This window comes from Apodemus sylvaticus, chromosome 8 (genome assembly GCF_947179515.1).
Source record: "Apodemus sylvaticus chromosome 8, mApoSyl1.1, whole genome shotgun sequence".
NCBI lineage: Eukaryota > Metazoa > Chordata > Mammalia > Rodentia > Muridae > Apodemus > Apodemus sylvaticus.
In genome coordinates this window covers 52,267,824-52,289,318 of record NC_067479.1, presented here as the reverse complement: position 1 = coordinate 52,289,318, position 21,495 = coordinate 52,267,824, and the positions used below count along the sequence as shown (strand labels likewise).

General features: G+C 43.1%; 1 protein-coding gene across 1 annotated transcript in view; it reads left to right on the top strand.

Moving 5' to 3' along the window:
• Window positions 1–21,495, top strand: part of Lcp1 (lymphocyte cytosolic protein 1) — a 58,296-nt gene that overhangs the window by 19,039 nt on the left and 17,762 nt on the right. The window contains exons 3-13 of the mRNA XM_052190935.1: window positions 3,479–3,566; window positions 4,637–4,800; window positions 5,528–5,657; window positions 7,772–7,904; window positions 9,875–9,956; window positions 11,380–11,545; window positions 13,559–13,701; window positions 16,227–16,322; window positions 18,140–18,335; window positions 20,338–20,416; window positions 20,950–21,064. Coding sequence (XP_052046895.1) covers window positions 3,503–3,566; window positions 4,637–4,800; window positions 5,528–5,657; window positions 7,772–7,904; window positions 9,875–9,956; window positions 11,380–11,545; window positions 13,559–13,701; window positions 16,227–16,322; window positions 18,140–18,335; window positions 20,338–20,416; window positions 20,950–21,064 — 1,368 coding nt within the window. The 5' untranslated portion in view covers window positions 3,479–3,502. The remainder of the gene's footprint in view (window positions 1–3,478; window positions 3,567–4,636; window positions 4,801–5,527; window positions 5,658–7,771; window positions 7,905–9,874; window positions 9,957–11,379; window positions 11,546–13,558; window positions 13,702–16,226; window positions 16,323–18,139; window positions 18,336–20,337; window positions 20,417–20,949; window positions 21,065–21,495) is intronic.

The window sequence follows — 21,495 nt, the reverse complement described above, 5'->3', positions numbered from 1 at the left end:
CTGTCTCTTCCTTCCTTTCTTTTTACTTTTCCCAGCTTTTTCAAAGCTGTCAAACTAGTGAAGACTTGAGGATGTTTAAACATGAAGTTTCTTCCACTATTTGCACCCTCAGGCTGATCCTCCCTTGTGTAAACCTCTAAGGAGAACATTGTTAGGTGTTAGGTTAGGTTATATTAGGTGTTTGCTCCTGACCAACATACTGGTTTTATTTTGTTGTTGTTTTGGGGTTTTTTGTTGGTTTGTTTTGTTATTTTGTTGGAGACAGAGTTTCTCTGTGTAGTCCTGGAACTCACTAGTTCAGGCTAGCCTCAAATTCAGAGATTTCCTTATGCCTCTGCCTCCTGAGTGCTGGGATTAAAGGGGTATGCCCCCATGCTTGGAGACATGTGGTATTTACGCTAAAACATTTCTTCTTCACTATACCATGATCTCAGAAGTTTCTTTTTGACCCAATGCAATGGTTCTTCTACTGCTTCTATGGTCCTGTTCTTTAGAAGTTATCTGTATTTTTATTTATGCATCTGTGGGTGCCTGTGTGAGTTTGTGTGCACCACATTTGTGCAGCTGAGGCCAGAGGACATCGGGTCTCCTGGAGCTGGGCTTGCGGGTGTTGTTGAGCTATCTGATGTGGGTGCTGGGAGCCGAATCCAGCTCCTCCGCTAGGACAGTTTGTGCTCTTAACGGCTGAGCTCTCTCCAGTTCTCTTGGTTCTATTTTTGACACAATGCAATCCCATTCCTATTTTTACTTAAACTTCTCAGCAGTCTCTTACCGTGTCCAATAATCGGACACTCTCGTGTGCAAACACAGGGCCGGGTTTGGATTCCGTGACCCAGTGTACTCTCCTCAACCTTAGTTCTTTTCCGTAACGAACCAGGTCAAGCTTCACTTGGAAGAAAGAGCAGGGCCTGGCCTATAGTAGGCATTCATCAAATATGTGTGGAATGAAAAAAATATGTGTAGAATGTAAGAACCTATGGACACCTATAGGCCAAGTATAAGATGTCTAACAAGCACGGCCTGCCAGCTGTAGAACCAGACTTGCTGTGGCCTCTAGGAATTGCGACAGTGTGTTAGGGAGACCCTGCTATGAATGCGCATGTGCGGTGCTGGTCTGCCCATGTCTGGTGTCGGTTTTGTTAAGGGCGCGATGAGCCAACTCAGCCGCAGTTACTTAGTAAAGTTACAAGGACTTTCCTATAACAGAGGCCTCCATTGCATAATGCTCAGAAGTGCAAACTTCCTCTTCTGCAACTCCCAGACAGGCTCCTTGATGTTGACATTCAAATTCCCCACCAGCTAAGGTATTCAGGATGCTTAATGAGCGATTGCTGACCAAGGAGCGCGTACACCGAGTGAGTGGAAAGGTGTGGAACGGAGCCTGTGTACACAGCTGGGAGGAGGGGGTGAACTGAGCGTTGGAATGTTGCTGAGATGTGACTCTTAGCTCCTCCCGCTTCTGTGTCCTCCATAAAATGGAAATAGCTATACTAAGGCACTTCACCAGACTATCCTGAGAGTCATCGGGGGACAGTAAAATACGGTACTTACCACACCCCACAGATGCCCTCTTCTTAAACGCCTGGTAAGGATTTTGCTACGAGCCTATGGTTCTTTTAGCATTAGCTTTTAGAGAGCTGGCATTGAATTTTCAGTCACTTCTAGCAAAACGAGACGGGTTTAGGCATCTGTTAACTGCTGGTGTTCCTAGCCAACTTCATCTGTGTTTATTTTCCTTTGACTTGAAGATGCCTCAGTAACTTGGTTCAAATGAGTTTTGGAAATGTGATTGTAAGGGGAGAAGGATGGAGAAGGAGACAGAACGGAGAGAAGACGGTGGTCAGATCTCTAGTACTTGTCTCTTCGGAACTTCCGTGCTCTGTGAATGAGAGAGTGTTTGTACAATTAGCCTTCAGCATGTCCTGTCTCCCCCAGAGAGCCCATCATACCACTATCATGTCTGATATGGTAATAAGGTTTTAATCAATAACAAAGGCCTTTTAAATAAGTTAAAATACAACTATGTAGATACTTTCCAACCATGTCTCTAGTTCCTATGCCAGATGCCTATGGTGACCAGGAGCTAAGATCATGTTGGGTGGGGAATAGTCTAAGATTCTCAACACAACACTCTTTGGATTGCTACTTTTATTTGCTTACTCTTGTGACCTGGGGTATTTGTTTACTTTCATTTCCATGCAAGAATTTTATTAACAAAAGATTGGGTGACAAAAGTTTGAGCCATTGTCATTTCACGTGGCAGGAGAGTCTCTCTTCAGCAAACATGCGCCACTCATGGGCAGATAAGAGTGGATGCAGATTTCAGGCATGTGTGATGCAGTTTGACCCATAGGGTTTATTGTTGTAACATTTGCCTTTTAGCATGGATGTCAGTTGTCACTGAGAACAAATACAGCCCCACAGAATAATGTGGAAACATAAAAAACAAAAATTGGTTTAAAGAATCCTTGCCGTTCATGGAAAACATTTTAAAATAGATAAGTTTATTACAATGGTCAAAATAAAATTACGGTTAGATACATCTCATCTGCTGTCTCCGTACACCCTTCCCAACCTCCCCACCAGGAAATCCAGCCAAGGAGCCAGGGGTAGACATCCATTTTCTGTTTCGTGCATTTTCTGACCACCAGGGGGCAGCGGTAATACGCAGGGATAGCAGGTTGCTCAGCAAACTTCGGAGAAAACATTTAAAATATGTTTCAGATTTTCATATATGAATTTTTAGAAGGTCACCTTCTTCCTTCATCCATGACTATGTATGGTCAAACTTATGCACAGAATTCTTTGAATTTAAAAAAGTGTATCTACTGGTTTGACCAAGCATTAATTTAAAAGTAACCGTGATGGCATTTGTAAAGATATTTATGTAAAAGTTAAATGTTTTAGTTGTACATTTCTATATGGTAAATTACTCTAAAATATAGCAATCTTACCACCACTTTATTTTTCTCTATTCCTTGTAATGTTGGCTTAGAGTTCAAATGGGCCAGAAGGTTCACCCTGCTGCCAGGTGAATTCACGAGGAGCTGGGAGTTCATGAGGGACTGGTACTTAATTCTCTTTCACTGGCTTCCTTATGAGAACAGGGAGGCTCTACAAAGGATGAGTGGCCCAAGAATAAACATTTCAAAGTAAAAGGGGTGGGAATTTCTAGTCCCGGGTGTGACCTCCACCACCTTCTGATTGTCACAGAAATCCTTAAGTCGATTTAGATAAGCACCTACTAATCCTTAAGTCACTATAGGTAAGCACCACATGAGAGGCTGTCCCATGGTACAGGGAGGGGAGAAACTGCAGACAGCTGTCTTTGATGACCCCACGTGGGAGGCTAGGACATTTTGAAAGAGTTGCGGAGGGTGGGGACGAAGATGGCTTCCTCTAACAGACAGGCTTTCTTCTGAGCTTCTGCGAATCCAGATGCACGGCGCTCACTCTGTTGTTGCTCTTCTTCCCTCAGGTCTGTCACCTAAAGCAAGTGAAAATGGCCAGAGGATCCGTGTCTGACGAAGAGATGATGGAGCTCAGAGAAGCTTTTGCCAAAGTTGGTGAGTGAACCTGACATCCCCTGCGCCCCCTGCACAGTTTACCTCTGAGTTGCTTTGGGAACTGGTTACAGCAGAGGTTCTCAAACTGTGGCCCTCCACTCTACGAGCCACACTATTTCTTCATAGGGGTCACCTGAGGCATCCAGAAAGCAGGTGTTTCTGTTACAACCCATAACAGTGGCAAAATTACAGTTATAAAGTCACAGTGAAAGTAATTTTATGGCTGGGGGGCCACAATATGATGCACTGTATTAAAGGGTGGCAGCTTCAGGAGGATTGAGAGGTGGTTTCTGAAAGATGTGCCCGAGAAAACACTTCTTTCCTAGTTAAAGCAGGGAACCTGCAGTCTCTTCCTGTAGACATTCCCTACGAGCCGTAACTTACATCTTGCCTAATTTCATACGATTTCCTTTATATTAATTCCCTTTTACTCCTTGTTGTTTTTAAGTTTCTATAAGAATTCTTAAGGATTGCAGAAGCAGGCAGGGCTCAGTCAATAGCATGTTGCCACTCAAGCATGAGGACCTGAGTTCGATGCCCAGCACCCAAGTAAATGCTGGGCCTGGTGGTGTGCACAGGGCAGCAGAGACACCTGGGGCTCACTGGTCTACCCAGCCAGTAAGCCTCAGTTTCAGTGGGAGAGCCTTGTGTAGGAAAACAAAAGGCTCCTGAGGAACCACACCCAAAGCTGTCCTCTGGTCTCTGCCTGTACATATGCATTCACAGGTACATACACAACACACACACACACACACACACACACAAAAGAAGATGCATACACACTCTTTTGTGCATGCATGCATACATACATGCTTGCATACAGCCCTAAATATTCTGTTAATATCCCCTTAATTTCGAGCTCTGCTGTGAAATTAAGAGTTTGTTTTACTGTGGAAGTGATGAAACTGTCTGGATCCAAGAGCAATAGGCCTTCTGGCAGATTTTTTGCCTCTATCTGGGTCAGGCCAACACCCATGACTGGTCATCTTCCTCCAGCCCCACCTGTCATCCAGTATCCATTCACCTTTCTAAAGACTGATCCAGAGTTCACTCTATCCTTTGTGCTACAGATACCGATGGCAACGGGTACATCAGCTGCAATGAACTGAATGACTTGTTCAAGGCCGCCTGCCTGCCTTTGCCTGGGTACCGAGTGAGAGAAATCACAGAAAACCTGATGGCCACAGGCGATCTGGACCAAGATGGGAAGATCAGCTTTGATGAGTTCATCAAGGTGAGTGCAACACTGAACTCAAGGGGATGCATTTGAAACTCAAACTTGGTGTCAACAAATATCCAGAGATGCTGTCCATCCCTTCCTGGTTCATTGTTAAAGTTCTTACCTTTGTGGTTTCCTTGACTATGGCTTGGGTTTCTAAAAATGCCTTAATCTAGCTGGGTATGTGTCTAGGTTAGGCTTTTATTGATGAAAAAAGACACCATGACCACAGCAACTCTTACAAAGGACAGCATTTCATTGGAGCTGGCTTACAGTTTCAGAGGTTCAGTCCATTATCATCGTGGTGGGAAGCATGGCAGTGTGCAGGTAGACATGGTGTTGGAGAAGGAGCTGAGAGTTCTACATCCTGATCTTAAGGCAGCACAAGGAGAGTGTGTGTGCCACACTCTGCATAGCTTGAGCATAGGAGACCTCAAAGCCTGCCCACATTGTGACACACTTTCTCCAACAAGACCACACATCCTCATAGTGCCACTCCCTATGGGCCAAGCATTCAAACACATGAATCTATGGGGGCCATATATATTCAAACCACCACAGTGTGGTAGACTACTTCTGGAGTCCCTGCACTTGGGGACCTAAGGCAAGAAGATTTGTTTTGAGTTCAAGGCCAGCCTGGTTTACATAGTGAGCGCCAGGCCAGCCTAAACTGTGTAACAAAGCTCGGTCAAAAGAAAAAAAATAAAAAACAAACCGACCAAACATATTATGTTTATAACAGGTCTTCCATGGCTTGAAAAGCACTGAGGTTGCCAAAACCTTCCGCAAAGCTATCAACAAGAAGGAAGGGATCTGTGCGATTGGCGGCACCTCCGAGCAGTCCAGCGTTGGGACCCAGCATTCCTATTCAGGTGAGCTGTGTTGATGGGTGCAGAGAGAGGAAGAGAGGGAGAGATGAGAGAGTTGAGGATTGGGGAAGGATACAATGAGGAGGAAGGACCCAGGCTGTCTGGGGTTACAGAGTCAGTATTTGTTATGCAAACCAAAGGGGTAAAAGCAAAGAAGCAAGCACACCCATGTGGACAGACAACCATCTTCCCATGTGGGAGGGGACCAGCTCCAGGCACAGGACACAGGAGCTGCCTGAGCCCTGGGGAGCTTTGTGTACTCAGTGACCTCATTTGCATTTAAAATATGCTTTAAACGCTGCCAAATTCCCTTTAAAAACTTTATGGACAAAATTAGCCCTTTGAGTCTTCATCTTCAATATCCTGATTATTCTTAACGCCTGCTGAGTGGCCAAAAAAATATTGATTGGGAAAAGAAGTTTTATTCCAAAAGCTGACATGAAGCAACCTTAATGGAAGCTTCTAAGACCCTAAAAGGTGTGGTTGCTTAATGTGTCTTAAAGTTCAGTTTTCTAAAAAATGGACCAATGTCTAAGATAAGTTTGTGGATAAGCACTGTCTGCAGTTGATAAGACAAAGTTTAGCCTTTCTTATTAAAAATATTAGTTTATTAGTTCTTTGGAAAATTTATATGAGGTGTCTTAAACATATACACTCCTCCCCAACTCCTCCCATAACCATCCCTACCTCTCTCCCATTCCTTTCCCATTCCCTTTTGAGATTTCTTCTTTTTTTCTTTCTCCCACTTTGCCTTGGGGATGGATCACAAGAATGTGTGTGTGGTTGTCACATCATTACAGAAGATGGACTCTCCGTCTCCTCGGGCAGTGGTGGGATTTCATGCACACCTTCCCACTTCTGTGCTGGGATGTTGTCTGGCTCCAGCTCGCTCAGGTCTTCTGGATGCTGTCACAGTCACTGTATTCATAAGTGCAGCTGCCCCGTTGTATCTGGTACACACTGTTTCCTTGAGGTCGGCAACCACCTCTGGCTCACAATCTTTCCCACCCCTCTTCTGAGAAGATCCTGAGCCTTGAGGGTAGGGGTGTGGCATATATATCTCACTTAGGGTTGAGCATTCCACAGTCTGGTGTTCTCTGCAGGTCAACCAGTTAGGGATCTCTGTTACTTGCCAGCTGCCAGAAGCTCTTCCTATGAAGATGGAGGTGCTCTCATCTACAAGTGTAGCTATATGTCATAAGAATTGGCTTCATACTATGCCCATGTAGCAGAATAATGTGTTCTCTCCTTGGGCCTGTGGCCCAACCAGCCACAGGTTCTTGGCCCCTTTAACACTACCAGGTATGAGTTCTATCTCATGAAGTGGGTCTTAGACCCAGTTTTTAAGAGGTGGTTGGTTACCCCCATAACATTTGTGCCATTATTGCACCCATGGGGTTGGCTTATCTGACCATTTGTAGCCTGCAGGGTTCTGATTACCCAATCTTATCTAGCCTTATATTTTTAAGTCTAGGAATTTTTCAAGCTTTGACTGTGTGAAAGTGCATCATCAGTCTGCAGGACAGCCATTCACTGTGCAGCCTTTAATGAACCTCAGCAGTTCAGAATTCCTCTGAGAGACACTTGCTTACAAAACATGATGCTGGGGAGAAGACAGAGAGCTTCAGGTTTTACTAAGATCAACTCATTTACAACTTTGCTTGTAGGAAGGAAGAATCTATCGCAGCTGTTTTCATTTCCAAGCCATCTCATTCTAACCATAAAAAAGCCCAGCAATACCCCAATGATCATCCATGACAAACAGCATCTAAATCAGCGGGCAACACAGACAGGATTCTGAGTTTTATCCTGTAGATATGAAACCACATTTATACTTACATTATACCCACAGAAATATTTATTATTTATCATCCTCCAAATACAACGCACATTTTTAATTTTGCCCTAAATCTTTGATTGCATCTTTATAACTAGATTCTGTGCCTCCTCCTTAAGGGAGCTCTGACTTTCAAAAGCAGTAAATACAAGATGACAAGGTGCTGGCCTGGGTAACCTTGCAGTGTCTCTCTTGGGCCCGAGAACGTGGGGTCCGTGTGGAGAATGTCTTTGTCTGGTTTGCATCCTGCGTGTAAGTCACTTCGATTCTTTATCTGTAGAGGAGGAGAAGTATGCCTTCGTCAACTGGATAAACAAAGCCCTGGAGAATGACCCCGACTGCAGGCACGTCATCCCCATGAACCCCAACACCGATGACCTCTTCAATGCCGTAGGGGATGGCATAGTCCTTTGGTAAGTGAAGGTTCCTTCTTGATTTCCAAAGAACACCCGCTTTGAGGTATATCAGCAGCTAAGTGTAGTTGTCAGTTGGCCACTTTCTTTGATGCTCACCCGTGAGTGAGCTGTCTTCCTGGAGTCCACTTGATGGGGTACAGGGGAGTAAACTAACCTCAGAAGCTAATTGTAGTGAAGTCCCTGAAACTACGGTTGTCTCAGTGGAGAGAAGAGATGCAAAGTAAAGATGAGCTTTGTAAACCGAGCCACAGTGACGTAGGGCTGCAGCAGTTAATATAGGGGAAGGGACATTGAGCCACTCTGCTTCTTCTGAGCACGACCCACCCAGATGGCAGATAGACTGGAGAAAGGAGACAGCCGTGGAAGTTCATTGTAAATATGCATGAATGTGCACGTAGAGACACGTGCATGCACACGTGGCAATGTTATAAAAATGTATGTTTAAAAGTAACTGTAAAAGATAGTTGATTAAAAACTGATTTCTCAGGGCTGGAGAGATAGCTCAGTGGTTAAGAGTACTGACTGCTCTTCTGAAGGTCCTGAGTTCAAATCCCAGCAACCACATGGTGGCTCACAACCATTCCTAAAGAGATCTGATTCCCTTTTCTGGGGTGTCTGAAGTCAGCTACAGTGTACTTACATGTAATAATAAATAAATCCTTAAAAAACTGATTTCCCACTAAAAGGAAATAGTTACTCACATTTTCCAGTTTTCTTTTTTAATTTGGGGGAAAGTGAGATTAGTCAGTGGGTCAAGGCACCGTACACCAGGCCTGAGGACCTGAATTCAACCCCAGAAGGAGAGAACTGACCCTTGCAAGTTGTCCTCTAACTTCCACATATGCACAGTGATGCATGCTACACACACACATACACATAAATAAGTAAAATTGTTTACAATGTTTTGGTTTTGTTCCTTCCGAATGTTTTTTTCCCTAGTGTATCAAACTCAGGGCCTCCCACGTGCTGGGCAAGGACCCACTGAGCCGCATTTCCAGACTCCCTTCTGCTCATTTACAATGTGGAGACAGGGTCTCAGCAAGGGGGCTGGGTTGGCCTTGATCCTCTCCCCTAACCCAGACAGACCTTGGACTTGAGATCCTCCTGAGTAGCTAAGATTATGGGCCTACACTACCAAATCTGGCTTCCTTTTGGAGATTTGTTTTCTATGCCCCCTTTAAAAATATAGAGGCTACTGGGGGAATTTTTTTATGCCCTGTTGAGGGTTAAACAAAGAATACCTTGGACAAAGTCAGTTTATCATAAACAACAATTGCTTGTTCTAGATATCTGATCACCATACTGGATACTTAAGTGAGGAAAACTCATCACACATTGATCAAACAACTACAAAATGTTGGGATGAGCCATTATATGTTTAGTTAAAGGTATTGATCAGGTGTCAAATAGAAATGTAGACATTATATAAGCCCAAAAATATAGCAACAGTTTCTTGCATAGTGGCGACAATGTATAAGACTAAGAAAGTCATGAAGGAGCTGTTTTAATCACCCACTGAGACTTCAACAATGTTTTAAGGGGGTGGTTCTCAACCCATGGGTCATGACCTTTTTGGGGTCACATATCGGATAAACATAGCAAAATTATCGTGATGAAGTAGCAACGAAATGATTTTATGCTTGGGGCGCACCACAACATGAGGAACTGCATTGAAGGGTCGGCAGCATTCGGAAGGTTGAGAGCCAGTCTTCTAAGGGACCCAGGGCACTTTTACAGCTTAGGTGGGTGATTAAAGCAAGCAGGACCTCCCTTCTTACCCCAGTGCCTCGTGATAGCTTCCTGAACACTGCCGGCAAATCTAATCACAGCGGTACAACTCTCATACACCGTATATGAAGAATGTACTGCTGGCATATTCACAGGGTCCTGCTCCAATTGAAATCCAATCCCACGGAATTCTGTTACTCAGAGGGCTGCTTCCTTTAATTTTATTCTTTCTCTTTCAGTAAAATGATCAACCTGTCCGTGCCAGACACAATTGACGAGAGAACAATCAACAAGAAAAAACTCACACCGTTCACCATTCAGGTGGGTCGGGTCTCCCCACTGCTCCCCGCCGGTGGCCTGGTGTGAATGAGCATCATCATGGCTGAATCAGCTCTCTGCAAGAGGTCCCACAACAGTCCCCACTCCTCGGCCTCTGCCGATGATGTCATACAACCATTGGGTAGAAGGACACATCTGTGTCTCACGTTTTATTGGTGTGATAGCTGGATTTGTTTCGACCAATTAAAATCAAATTCATATGGTAACTCCAGTTTTTCTTACCAGTTTATTCTTAACCTGGTGCCAAATACATAGCCTTCGCTGAAAAGAGAAGACCTTCTAGGCAAGGAAACGGACAAAAAACAGGAAGTGCTCTGGAGGCCTCCGTGGCACTGCGGACACAGCCCAGAGTGGAATAAATGTTGCGTGCTTCTAGCCCTCCGTTTGTTGAGTAACCAAAATAGTCACCGGCAGGAAATAAGCAGCTGCGTTTCTGTCTTATGTTCCAATATTTTTGCATTCTTGAAATTCTCTAGCTCAGGAACCGTGTCTAATACCTTAAATCGTGAATAATCCATTATCTCTTGTTTGGACATAAGCAACCCTGTGTACTTTAAAATGGAAGTGTAACCAAGCTGGGAACAGTAATTGAACATATGGCAATGCACTTAATGGTATATTTTCTCATAAATGTAAGTATAATTAGGAACAATATTTTACTCACTATTTTTTTAACGGCCAGGAAGGACTTTCTGGTGGAGTTTGTTTTGTTCTTAATTGATCATACAAACAAAAAACGCTTGTCGACTTCTCTGACACTGACCTCTTCCTTCCTGGGACCAAAAATAAGGCATAGAGACTGAGCGCCCCAACTGTTCCAACTGTACATGAGTTACAGTAGATGCAAGGTTAGCATAGCATCCTGGAGCCTCAGGCCTGGGTGTGCATGCCGGCTTCCTTCTGGTATCAGCATGGAGACTCAGTAACTTGTTCTGCTAAAAACCCATCCATCTTTTCTGGGAATTTGATTTATATCATTTTTTCCCCTTTCCATGACACTAAATTTACAAATCAAAAGGTTATTCTGTTGTTCTTTTTTATGAACCTAATTTACATCAATAGTTGTCTTCTTAGCCACAGGCCATGACAGGACAATGACTTCCTCCAGCTAAGGGAGGCTCTGGGTGTAACGGCTTCATCAGAGTGCAAAATAGATTCATTAATCTCATGCCAGAATGGGCCTTCCACACTGGGTACTGGTTTGATTGAGTAGGCCACTGCATTAGCTCAGTATGTCTTTTCCTGTTACTATTTTACTGCTTTTTCTGAGTGTTAAGACTAGTAAAGACCTTGCCTCTGGGTCTGTGGCCCTTCCAGAAGGACACTATCACTGCTGATGCTGATCGGTGATTATTTGGCATTGGCAAGGTGAAGGAACTAAGCTTGCATACTTTTTCTCCCTCAGGAAAACTTGAACTTGGCTCTGAACTCTGCGTCCGCCATTGGGTGCCATGTGGTCAACATAGGGGCAGAGGACCTGAAGGAGGGGAAGCCTTATCTGGTGCTGGGACTGCTGTGGCAAGTCATCAAGATTGGGTTGTTTGCGGACATTGAACTCAGCAGAAATGAAGGTAAGAGAAAGTGTCAGGTGGTGTAAATAGCATGGCTTTCTGACATTGTGTGTGTGTGTGTGTGTGGTGGGGGGGGTAGTGGTGGCTGGAGGAAGGCATTAGGCATTCTCCAGCCGAGAAAACCACTCAGTTGTATTGAGTCCCTGGTATTAAAATAGCAGACCCTATCCATGAAACAAGACTTTAAAAAAGACAGCGCAAGGGCTTTTAGGGACCACAGACTAGCAGTAATGGCTTAGAATCTATAGCTTCGTGTGCCTGGAACCGCCATCCAACAGCTGCTTGACAGCTCACATTGTCTACAGAGGCTTCACGGCAAGCAAGGCCAGTTTTATTTTGTGAGACAAGTCACATTCAATGACTTTGCCAAATGCACCAGATTGGGAGAGGTTGGTCTATATCTTATCTAGACAATTAACGAAGCTGTAGGTTGCATTTATACTGGGTGGGTGAGTCTAGAGACCTAGGGCTACAGTTAATCCTACTGTAGCCCATGCCCATAGTTTACATAGATTTTTAGGTACACTTGCCACGCAAAGAAAAGAGAACAAGGTAACTATAAGTTGGTGAGACATTAGTTTGCTTGATTAATCATATCATATATACAATATATATTTAGATATGCAGTACATATTATACACCTTAAATATATACAATGCATTTTAAAAATATATTAGAAAATCACATGTAGAGCTTTGAAATTCTGAACTGAAGCCAGGCCTGCTGGCATCAACCTACAGTCTCAGCGACTTGGGAGGCTGAGGCAGGTCTATCACAACCTTAACTCCTGTCTAGACTTTGGATTGAATTCAAGGCCAACCTGGGATACTAACTGAGACCCTGGCTATATATATGTAAAAGGTCATAGGTTCAACCTCCCAGTGCTGTGGTAAAAAAAGACAAATACATTTTTGCATTTTGTCAAAATTTCTCAAGAGTGCGTATAAGCAGTGATAGTTCAATTGAGTAGACCGGCATGTACCCTTTTAAGGGTCACACAAGTCAAATATTACCTTCAGGTACGAAGTCCACCACTCCAAAATCTGTAGCTAAATTATTATCTGCAGTTATACATATTTAAGTTTTAAAATTCATTTTTAAACTTATGCATATCAGTGTTTTGTAGATATGTATACTAATACATATGTCTGGTACCTCTGGAGGCTAGAAGACAGTGTTTGGTCCCCTGAGCCTGGAGTTATAGATGGTTGTGAGTCATCATGTGGGTGCTGGGAATTCAGCCCAGATCCTCTGGAAGAGCAGCCAGGTGCTTGACTGCTGAGCCATCTCTTCAGCCCTAGCTATCCATATTTTAAAAAAATCTATGTATTTGAGCTATAATAAACAGTGAAAATGTTGAGATATCACTTTAAAACCAAACTACTAAGCGTTATATTTAAAAAGCAAAAAACAAAAAAGTAGTAAATAGGAATCTTGAAACCCAAGAGGAAGAGTATTGATTTGCAAAATCGAATCAACTGAATTTAAACCCAACCAAGCAAAAAAAAAAAAAAAAAATTATTCATCTGGGAAAACATAGAGGGATGTTGATTGCATTGTTGAGTCCCTATAATTAGACAGGTAAGCATTTGGATTATAAAACACCAATGGGAATAGAAAAGAGAACATTATTGTGATTGCAAAATCAATCTCTCAAAAGCAGATGTGTCACTGTGATATCAACTGAGGTCCAATAGACCAACAGAGTACATCCAGCCAGTTGCTATAGTTACCTTTATTGCTGAAACTTGTGTTCTTAGGCAAATGCTTGAGATTCCTTGATGCCTTGTCTTTTCTAATTAAAAAAAAATAGGAATAAGTTAGCTCCCAATAATGTACCACTTTTAGGAAGTTTTAGTGAGTTGTTTATTTTATGGGAAGAAGTTTAAGATATTACATTCAAAGGGACAATGCTGTTCCGTCTTCTAACAAGCCTCCATGTCTGGGAAGACAAATGTGCCCCCCCCCAACTTCCTCATATTTATTTTGGATCAACTTTTTATATCTCTTCAGCTCTGATTGCTCTTTTGAGAGAAGGGGAGAGCCTAGAAGATTTGATGAAGCTGTCTCCTGAGGAGCTCCTGCTGCGTTGGGCTAACTACCACCTAGAAAATGCAGGCTGCACCAAAATCACCAACTTCAGCACTGACATCAAGGTAGGAGAACACCCTTGACCATGCCCACCACAATGGAGGGGATTCGTGCAGTTAGTGGGGAAATCACAGATGCCAGGCCTTGTGTCTTAGCACCCTAGGCCTGGTGTGGTCCTGTTTGGAGTCACTTACTGTCTCCCAGGATTGATGTGCAGCTCTAGGTCTGGGCCACACACACATCCACCCAGAGCCCTAGTGTGGCTTCAGAGGGAGATGAGTCTTGCTTTGAGTCTCAGTGGTAGGAAGTTGATCATCAAGAGAGCATGATGGTGCAAGGAAAATACTACTATAAGGTAAGGAGGGTGTATGTGAGGCTGGAGAAATGCCTCTCAATGGTTAACAGCTTGCTGTGCAATTATGGGGACCAGGGTTTAGATCCCAGTGTTCACATAGTAGGTCTGGCATCCCATAAACCTTTATAACTCCAGTTACACAATACCCAGTGCCCTCTTTTGGCCTCCATGTATGAACAAGAAAGTACATGTATATACACACATGCAAATAAATCTTAAGACAATAAAGTATATGTAAGTTGTTAGTGTCTCTGGTTTTATAAATGGTACCATCCTAGAGGGCTACCTTTTAAAATTTTAAATAAAAATGTCTTTCTGATTACTAATAATAGTAAGTAAGCACAGTGTTTGTTACATGTCATATATTAGCCTAAGTGCTTTTTGTAAGTACATAATTGACTCACTGAATCCTTACCCCAGGCTCTAAGGTAAGGATTTCATAAGTAACAAAACAAGTAAGAAATCCATAAAAGAATAGCCAGGAATGTGGACATGTGATATTCAGATTTATGAAAACGTTTATGTTAAGGTGATAGGAAACAGCTGCAACCAGTGACTGATGAACCAGGCTGAAACTAAGGAATAGCTAAGATGCAGGAAAGATCAGTTCCCATAGCAACCGGGTGATGTGCAGGGATACTAGCATTAGGAAAGATTTCAGTGTCCACTCTCTCAAACACAAAGGAAACGGTCTCCAAAGACAAAGAGCCAGAGAAAGGTCACATGACCTGCCAAGAGTCCACCAGGCCTATAACTGGGTGGCAACAGCCTCTGGCTGCTATCCCATGTGCACTGATCTGGTGGCATTTAGAACTCTGCAGATGTCAGGCACAGGGCCAATCAGGGTTATCAACAGTTTCTCAGCAGCACCAGCCACGATGGGGCTTAGGGGAGCCAGCCAGACTGCATCTCCATGTGTGTTCAATAGTTCTGCCTTGTCATGGTTGGAAAACTCTGCACTCAAAATTGTGATCTCAGTCACAAGTGGGTTTGATTTGCTCTCACTAAAAGGCCCCATCCTTAAAGTAATTAACCATGTAGACTTTGGGAAGGTCAGCAGGACACTTACACAGTCGTGTGCCCTGTGCGTATGTAGAGGGAGCTGCTATAGCACGCGTATCTGAGGTGTGTACCCAGGTTAAAAATAGCACATCTCCTGAGCTTTTGGCATTTAAACAAAATTAAAAGACCTTTAAACTATCTCAGCAAATGAAGTGAAATTTTATATGCTTCCTTTGACTGCGAATAAATTTGTATATTTTAAGAGCATGACCGTGGAAATTCTATTTGCCAATAAGCATATTAAAGGATCCAATAAGACTTCAGAATTCAGATCCATTTCAATTCATTATAAACCAGACTTGCTGTGTTTTCTAGTTTCTAAGGAAATAGGAAGTGGTGATATACCATGGTGGTATTTCCCCTTTTACTAAAAGACGACTGGTTGCTTGTAGTCCCAATACTTGGGAGGCTGCATTCCAATACATGGGGGGGGGGGGTGAACATTAAGTTCAAGGCCAGCCCGCCCATGGTGCATGATGAAACCTTGTCACAAAAATCGGGGTGGGGGATCAAGATGGCCCAATGGGTGGACGCTCACTGTTAAGCCTGAGACCTGCGTCAACCCGCAGGCCCCACGAGGTGGAAGGAGAGAACATGGGTCTTCTGACCGCCACCTGCACGTGTTCCTTCTGCATAGACACATAAATTGTAATTTGAAAAAGAAACCAGTCTTCTTGCTAATGTCTCAGTTGTCTGTCTGAAATCTTTTCTCTTGCTGACTGTCCGTTTGAATGTGTTTTTAAACTGTGCTTCCTTTCTCTGTCACTTTTTGTTTTTTAACTAAACCTTAGCTGGCTGACTTCTACAGCAGTGTAAAGGTAGAGACACATTTTCCTGTATACAATTTAACTCTGTATAAATAAGTTGTTCCTCCCTGCCCCCAGGACAACAAAATCTTTGTGTTGCCTTTTATGTATATATATATATATATATATATTTTTTTTTTAATTGTTAGACTCCTTTGAGGAGTCCACAACTCAACTGGATGCAACTAGTATGCAACTGGATGGAGGGAACCTTCTAGCTGAGTGAATGTTTCTAGATCAATTAACTGCTATATTCCTGAAGGACAGGAATGAGAAGTGCAATGTTTGCTTTTAGGAAATGATTGTCGTGTTAAGTGTGCAATCAGCACCACTGCTTTGATATTGTGATTTCTTAACCTTTTCTCAGGACTCAAAAGCTTATTACCACCTGCTCGAGCAAGTGGCTCCGAAAGGAGATGAAGAAGGGATCCCAGCTGTTGTGATTGACATGTCAGGACTGAGGGTAAGGCCATGCCTGTTGTCTTCAGAGAACACCGTGCTTTCTTGGTGTTGACTGTCTCTGTATCACCTTGACCCCTGCTCTGCTTAAGTGTCCATTAAACTATTGAATGCTGTCAGCAGGTTTTGATACTGATTATAGAAAACTAAATCTGGACATAAAACACCAGGATAAGAAACACATACTAATGAAGTCCCTTGTGGCACACAGAGCACTTCTCTACATCCCTATCATTCCAAAGGCTCAACAACACTAACCTGGGTCTAAAGATTAGAACATCAATTCTTTTTTATTTAGTGTCTTTTACTTTTAATTAATGCATAATAACCACTGATTTATGGAATATGACACACACATATGTGTGTATGTGTGTATATGTCTATACATCTGTATATACATATACATATGCTAGCTTTCTATTGCTGTGATAAAACACTGTGACCAAAAGCAACTTGGGGAGGAAAGGGTTTATTTGGCTTACCTTGGGTTACCATTTCCAGTTATAGTCATCGTAGAGGATGAGGGAGGAAACTAAAACAGAAGGCATGGAGGAATGCTGCTTACTGGCTCGCTCAGCCTGCTTTCCTGTCCAGCCATCAGAACCACCTACCTAGGGCTGGCACTTTCCCCAGCCGGATGGGCTCGCCCACATCAATCATTATCTAGAAAATGCTCCACAGACTTGCCTACAGGCCACTCACACAGAGGCATTTTCTCAGCTGAGATTCCTCTTCTCAGATGATGCTAGCTTGTGTCAAGCTAACAAAGAACTGAAACTGACCTGGTGCCTTGGGTCCCAAGAAAATTCACGAGCTTCTGTTGTTAGTGTTTGTTTCCATTCATTTGTGTTTCATGGTGCTTGGGAGAAAACCCTGGGTTTCACACATGTGGGCAAGCCCTCCACCACAGACTCGCTGCTCACGTCCCTCAGTTTTATCACCAGTGTAGCACCAATCTTCAACACAGTGCCTCAGTTGTTTTTTTTTTAACATGCCTCATTTAAAGTCATTGGGATTAAATCCAATGAGTTAACACTGACGTGAACTCATAACTGAAGGAGAAATGAAGCAAAAGCAAATAAAAAATGACATTCATGAGACAACCGTGTTGCTGCTACTGCAGCGGACTGAAGAGTGGCTCTAAAGTCAGCTGGTGTTGCCATGGACTTTACACAGACTGGAGCGTCCTCTAAGACATTTCAGTCTTGTTTTAGCATCTGATTACAAATGACTTGGGAATTGTCCTAACTTATTTGAGCATTCGCTGTGGTCTTCAATCTGAAATTTGCCGAAGCTAAGCTATTATGGTATATTTACCAATGGCAGTTGGAGGCTGATAATTACTTTGGATGTTAACCAACCTAATGTGGGAAAAAGTATTTGTATAAATCAGATGTTTCTCAATTTATGACTGCAAATGTCTGCTATGAATTAGAAATAGGAATATAAATTATTCCTTTTTGTTAAACGTTTTAATAGTACAAATTCTCATAAAGTCTGTGCAAAATAAACTATAACACAAAGAAGCTTAACTACTGAAATAATGTAATCAAGGCAAATGATGAGATGTCAGGTTTTCCTGCATTTCTTTTCAAAAGAGCAATCTCACCTGAGCTTGTTTACTGAGGAGGAGATCCTGGTGGCAGTTATGGATCCTGGGACTTTGTGACTTGGGTGCATGTGGTGTGTGTAGTAGTGAGCTATAGTGAGGTATCTGCCTGTGGTAGGCACTCACTCGGCACACTAATGAGGTCTTATCCCTTTCTCCTGTTATATCTGCTCACATGTACAGGAATCCTTTTGACATCCTTCTCATTGCAGGAGAAAGATGACATCCAGAGGGCAGAGTGTATGCTGCAGCAGGCGGAGAGGCTGGGCTGCCGGCAGTTTGTCACAGCCACCGATGTTGTCCGAGGGAACCCCAAGTTGAACCTGGCCTTCATTGCCAACCTCTTTAACAAATACCCTGCCTTACACAAACCAGAGAATCAGGACATTGACTGGGGGGCTCTCGAAGGTAACCATGATGTAGCTGCTTAAGATGCTCAGGAAAAGCATGCTCAGAGCTCTGGTTCAATGGCAAGATAAAAATGAGCCCCGAAGCAAACACAAACCTGTCACGTTTGTCACGTGATGTCATGTGATGTCACGTGTACAAGCAGGCCATCAATTCTCCAATATACAACAAACAGAATGAATTAATCAAGTCAATTATAGCCAAGCAGCAATGATCAAGTACAATTATATCACATCCATTATACGTAGGCATCGTCTGCTATTAACTGTTTTAGGGAAGACGTCATATTTAATTATTGGATAAAATAAATTCTAAGCTCCAAAATCCTAATTTATATACTTAATGGGCTGCGTTGATTCCTAGAGGCTAAAAAATGACCTCTGGTTGCCATAAGGAGAGATATTTAACTTATATGAGGTTGTGGTGGCTCAAACTTCATTTTTATTTTTTGTCTTTTCTCAGTCATTAGGATACAGGAAAGCATTTTAAAGCAGAATCCTGACAGTCATACTTTACAAATGAAAGTCCTAATATGGGACACACAGTATGTAACCAGTCAGTGCACCTTCGACTAGCTAATGATTCCAGGGATATTTACTGATTCTTTTAAAAACATGAGCTGATCTCTACATCAATATAGAAATAAAGGAAAAATTAATATTGAATGGATGTTATTAGCTCAAGAAAGTCGACATTATCTTTCTGTTAGACCCTTTCAATGGGGCCTTACTTGCATTATTGGCACAGTATCAGTCCATATCCATATCCATGCCTGCTGCTTTGGATAAGTGATGGTTTAGTGGTTTTGTGTCCAGAACGTGAATGTGTGCATCAAGCTGATTCGTCAGGCAGCCACCCCTAGCCACTGCTCTGGTGCCACAGTTCAGTCTTTCCCAGTAAAGCAAGTAAAAGCTGAAGTGAATCCTTCTCCTGCCTCCCCATTCCTTCCCCACTTCCTGTCTCTTGTACTCCCTGCTAGTAAGTTAGTAATTCTCATTTCAATTCGCCATCGCATTTTATTCTCTTTTGTTTTTATTTTGGTCACCAAAACTAATGGTCTTGAGTTCTACTAAGATATTTTCTGCCCTTCGCTCTGAATCTATTATGTAGACAAATAATGCCAATAACTCTTCGTTCAAAAATGTCTTCTAGATTGTTTTCCCCTTCTGCTCTTCTGGACTCATATTGTCTCATGCCTCAATTATCTTAGTAGATCTCAGGGACCTTCCCTCCATTCATCAAACAGTTAAAAGTGCTCCACACGCCAGTCCCAAGTAGGATCCCCTCTGCATGTTTAATATAAATGCATATCAGCCTTCAGTAATTCTGCACACCACTGCCAGGCACATCTGCCATAGCTTTCATCGGACCTCTGCCTTGCTCAAGAATTTATTATAGCAATCAAGCCCAAGAACCTGTGATGACTGGCGCTGTGTAAGTCAGTGTAAATCTGCTACCATGCACGCAGAGATTCCCGGTCCTGGCTGCAGCCTCTAGACAGTCTTGGCTCTGCGGTTACACTGCGCAGATCCCTGACACATCACTTTTCGGCGTTGTGTAGAGAGCGTGCCTATTGCTGCCTCTGTGCTCATGTTTACATTCTTGGTATTCTTATGGCTTAAGGTCTTCAAAAATGCTCGAATCTCTCCTCATTCCTACTTGGCTTTTTGACTCCAGAAAGCAAAGTGCAATTCCACACTTCCCAAATCTGGACTATATTGTTCTTCCTCCGTCTCACATAGAACAGCAAACGTAGCCGCCTCCTCCCTCAGCGTACCCAGCTGGCTGGCTCTGTGGAGCCTCCTTGGTACCTCCAAATCTTGTTTGATACTATAGAAATGCTTGTAGAAATGAAATAGGAAAGCTAGCAGATTACCAGCCCACCTCTATAATGTCTGTTTTATTCCATTTCCTTCTTCTGTATTGCATCCACTGTAGATAAACTTAGATCATAAACAAGCCCTGTTCTAGGCCATGTACTAACCAGTCTTCACTAACCTAGGTGAGACAAGGGAAGAGCGGACGTTCAGGAACTGGATGAACTCCCTGGGGGTTAACCCTCGAGTCAACCATTTGTACAGGTAAGAAGCACTGGGATCCAGCTCATCCTTCATGGGTAACACAGAGACAGTGAAAGAGCGTAGGATCCCATACACCATACCGCTGTGCTGCGTGTTTCCTTCCCAAATGTGTACCTTGGGACACAGAAGTACCAGAGGATCTGCTCTGCTGAGGAGCTCCCTTCAGTGCCTCAGTTAGCACTGTATATAAAAGAAAATTATACCTCTGCAAAGAAACAAACTTGCTGCGCATCATAAGCTCCTGATCTTCTCAGGAGCAGCAAAACAGAGAGTGTTTTGCTTCCTGTGCTGTGAGGTTGCTAAAATCCGTGTTTCTTTTCCTGGCTCAAAGCCGGCTTTGTCAATGGAAGGGACATAGTCACCTGAGAGGGTAGCTACCTCTTTGAATCACAATTTCTACATCTTTAAAGATGGAGGTACTCCAACCAAATTTCTGGGGTCCCTGGGAATGTCACAGGAACTAAGCCCCTCACTAACTACAGTCCGTGAGCAAAATGTCGGATCTCTGAGAACTCTGTGTTTGTTTTGTTCAGTGACTTATCGGACGCCCTGGTCATCTTCCAGCTTTATGAAAAGATCAAAGTCCCTGTTGACTGGAACAGAGTAAACAAACCTCCGTACCCCAAGCTGGGGGGCAATATGAAAAAGGTAAACAATGATTCTCCTGATGGGCCATGAGGCAGGTGGGTAGCATTAGCCTGCAAAATCTCTTTGTGAGCACACTACCAGGCGGCCAAGTTGTGTGTTCAGCAGGTATTAACCGCAGCAATCAGAGGCCTTATGAACACTTCCATTACCTCGAATCTGTCATTGCAGTTGACTACTTATTTATAATTCATGTTGGATGTCTCTATGCATTATCATGAAAATTTTCCAATTAAGGTAATTATAGAAAGCAAAGCCACGGGGTCTCTTCCCACCCAGCAAGACCTTCATTCTGATTTTCTAAAGAACTGGAGCTTCACGCTCACAGCGTGGCTGGTACAGTTTGCCTGCTGTCAACACAGTGGGAGCTTTGTCTTGTAACAATAGGGTTGGCACAGTCACTTCTTACTGCTCTTCATCTCTGTGGTTGTTTT